The 2114-nt window shown below is 38.0% G+C and overlaps 1 protein-coding gene across 1 annotated transcript; it reads left to right on the plus strand.

The window, feature by feature from the left end:
- Positions 1-216: 216 nt before the first annotated feature.
- On the plus strand, positions 217-2108 carry LOC128882115 (uncharacterized; the record flags this gene model as incomplete). The annotated part of the gene is made up of 4 exons (XM_054133681.1): positions 217-316; positions 389-490; positions 561-716; positions 781-2108. Coding segments are annotated over 4 exons (427 nt in total), but the record flags the coding sequence as incomplete, so codon positions are not given.
- Between the last annotated feature and the right edge of the window lie 6 nt (positions 2109-2114).

Here is a 2114-nt window from a genome sequence, read left to right on the forward strand (position 1 = left end):
CCTCCTCCTTTTCAAAGTCGGTTAAAAAGCTACACGAATCCAAAGTTCGAATTTTAATTGCTATTAACCTTCCAAGAGTAAATTTACTTTCTCTTAAAGCAGTGTTACGTTTGAAAAATATTATCGGTGGTCTCTATAGACCAGAGTACTGATATGTATGCTCTTAAATTGCAAATTACATTTGGAATACCTGTAAAGAAGGTGGTGTCTTTCCAGATACGCACAGGAAGTGGTTGATGTTACTCAATGTACAGCACTTCTTACGGTAATTCTGACCAGTATACCACTTGTGCTCTGCGGTGTGAACATTATCAGTGTAAGTATATTACGCTAGTATCAACGAGTGCTGATAGCGAATTAAGGTACGCAATATTGTTTCCGCAAACAGAAGCAACCGGTTATTATAAAAGTGCAGTTCATATTTATGGCTGGGACTGCGTTTCTGGAGGTTTTCATGTGTGTGTTGCCAGCTGATGTCATGTTGGACGTGGTAAATTGATTTTTCATTTTCTTCGTACAAGTTCTCAATTGCTGTTACTATAAATCTTTTTTACTGTTAGAGTAGTAACACTGTCCGAAAAGTGTACGAATCGACTTGGTACGCACAGACTGTGAAAATGCAGAAAATTGTCCTTCTCGCGTTATTACCTCAGAAGCCATTAACCATCAGTTTGGGGTTCATCGTTCCGGTTCTGTCGCTGAACTTTTATTGCTCGGTACGTGAAAAGTATTTCTAATGTTAATTCGTCGTACGTTGATTGATGATCTGTAATGTTTCAGTACGTTTCAAATGCATTCTCCATATTTACTGTTTTACGGCTGGTATTGAACGAGCACGCTGAAAGTTGAATACGCACAACTAATGTTATTTTATAGACTGCTGGTTGATTAGCAGTAGATCGAAGTATATATCGATGTTAATGAAATGTATCTTAAAATACGTAATTGAAATAGAATTATAGAACCAATCAACACTTTCATCCGTTCTCCAAGATCTATCTATTTCAGTATAGAAATAGAACTGGCTTGTCGTGAAATCCAATCGTCTGGTACGAAATGCAGAGATGCATAATGCAGAGAAGCAATAGGTGCAGAAATAGAAATGGTACAACTAGTTATACATGTATATAGTCGTGCAGTTCTGTTTCCTTATGGTACCGACTTGCCATGGTTGGATAACGTTGTACGGTATCGATTGCTGGTACGATACCACCGAACGATAAGCTCAATTTTGCTGACAGTCGAGAGGAATAATTTCATAAATTCTATCAATTTTGAATTAGACGTTCAATGAAATTTTTTGTATACGACTCGACTAAAGTCCCAAAACGACTCGAAATGTTTCACACGATAAAAATTTTGTTCATCTCAGCTAGAGGTCGCTTCGATATCACATCCAACGTTATCGAGCCAGAATGGAATGAGACTTCAGCACTATCGCCGGTAGGAATTATTATACAAACATCATTGAAGTAAATTACTATCCCGCAGTAAATTGGGTTTTGCAACATACGAAAGCCTTGCAGAAAAATTCACTTTTGAGATGCAGAATGCTCCTGTAAATTTTGTCACGTAGAAATTTTCATTGCAAAGAAGTGTAGTTGTCTATCTTGGGCAACGTTGCTTTAAACGAAACACTCCATTAGCTTGGACCACTATGCAACATTTTCCACATTTTTATCTAAACCCTTTCTTCGGTAGTATAAAGAGAACACTTTGTAACAGGCTCTTAAAATCGCTCGGATTCTACTAAATCGGAGAACGTGCAGCATTCTCACGAGACGATAAAATTGTTATAACCAGCAATGAATCTTGATTACACGGCATGCTGGACTGCGCGTAATTTATTAACGTTATCTACCGTTCGATGATGTTCGCGATAGCAACTCCAGGTCGATTTTAACCGGGAATTATCATCCTTTTATGAGAAGAAATTGATTCGAGAAACAAGATTACTTTGTTTCCAAGTTCTACGGACCTGGCGAAACGCGGGAAAAATTTTCTCTCTCGAAGATTTTCAAAATTGTGCATGAGCAGAGAGATTAGAAAGTAAAGTTCTGTGTTCTGCTGTCGCAAAGACATTTAATAGCGATGGGGTTCCACGTGACCCCAGA

The sequence above is a fragment of the Hylaeus volcanicus genome, unplaced genomic scaffold (genome assembly GCF_026283585.1).
Source record: "Hylaeus volcanicus isolate JK05 unplaced genomic scaffold, UHH_iyHylVolc1.0_haploid 14652, whole genome shotgun sequence".
NCBI lineage: Eukaryota > Metazoa > Arthropoda > Insecta > Hymenoptera > Colletidae > Hylaeus > Hylaeus volcanicus.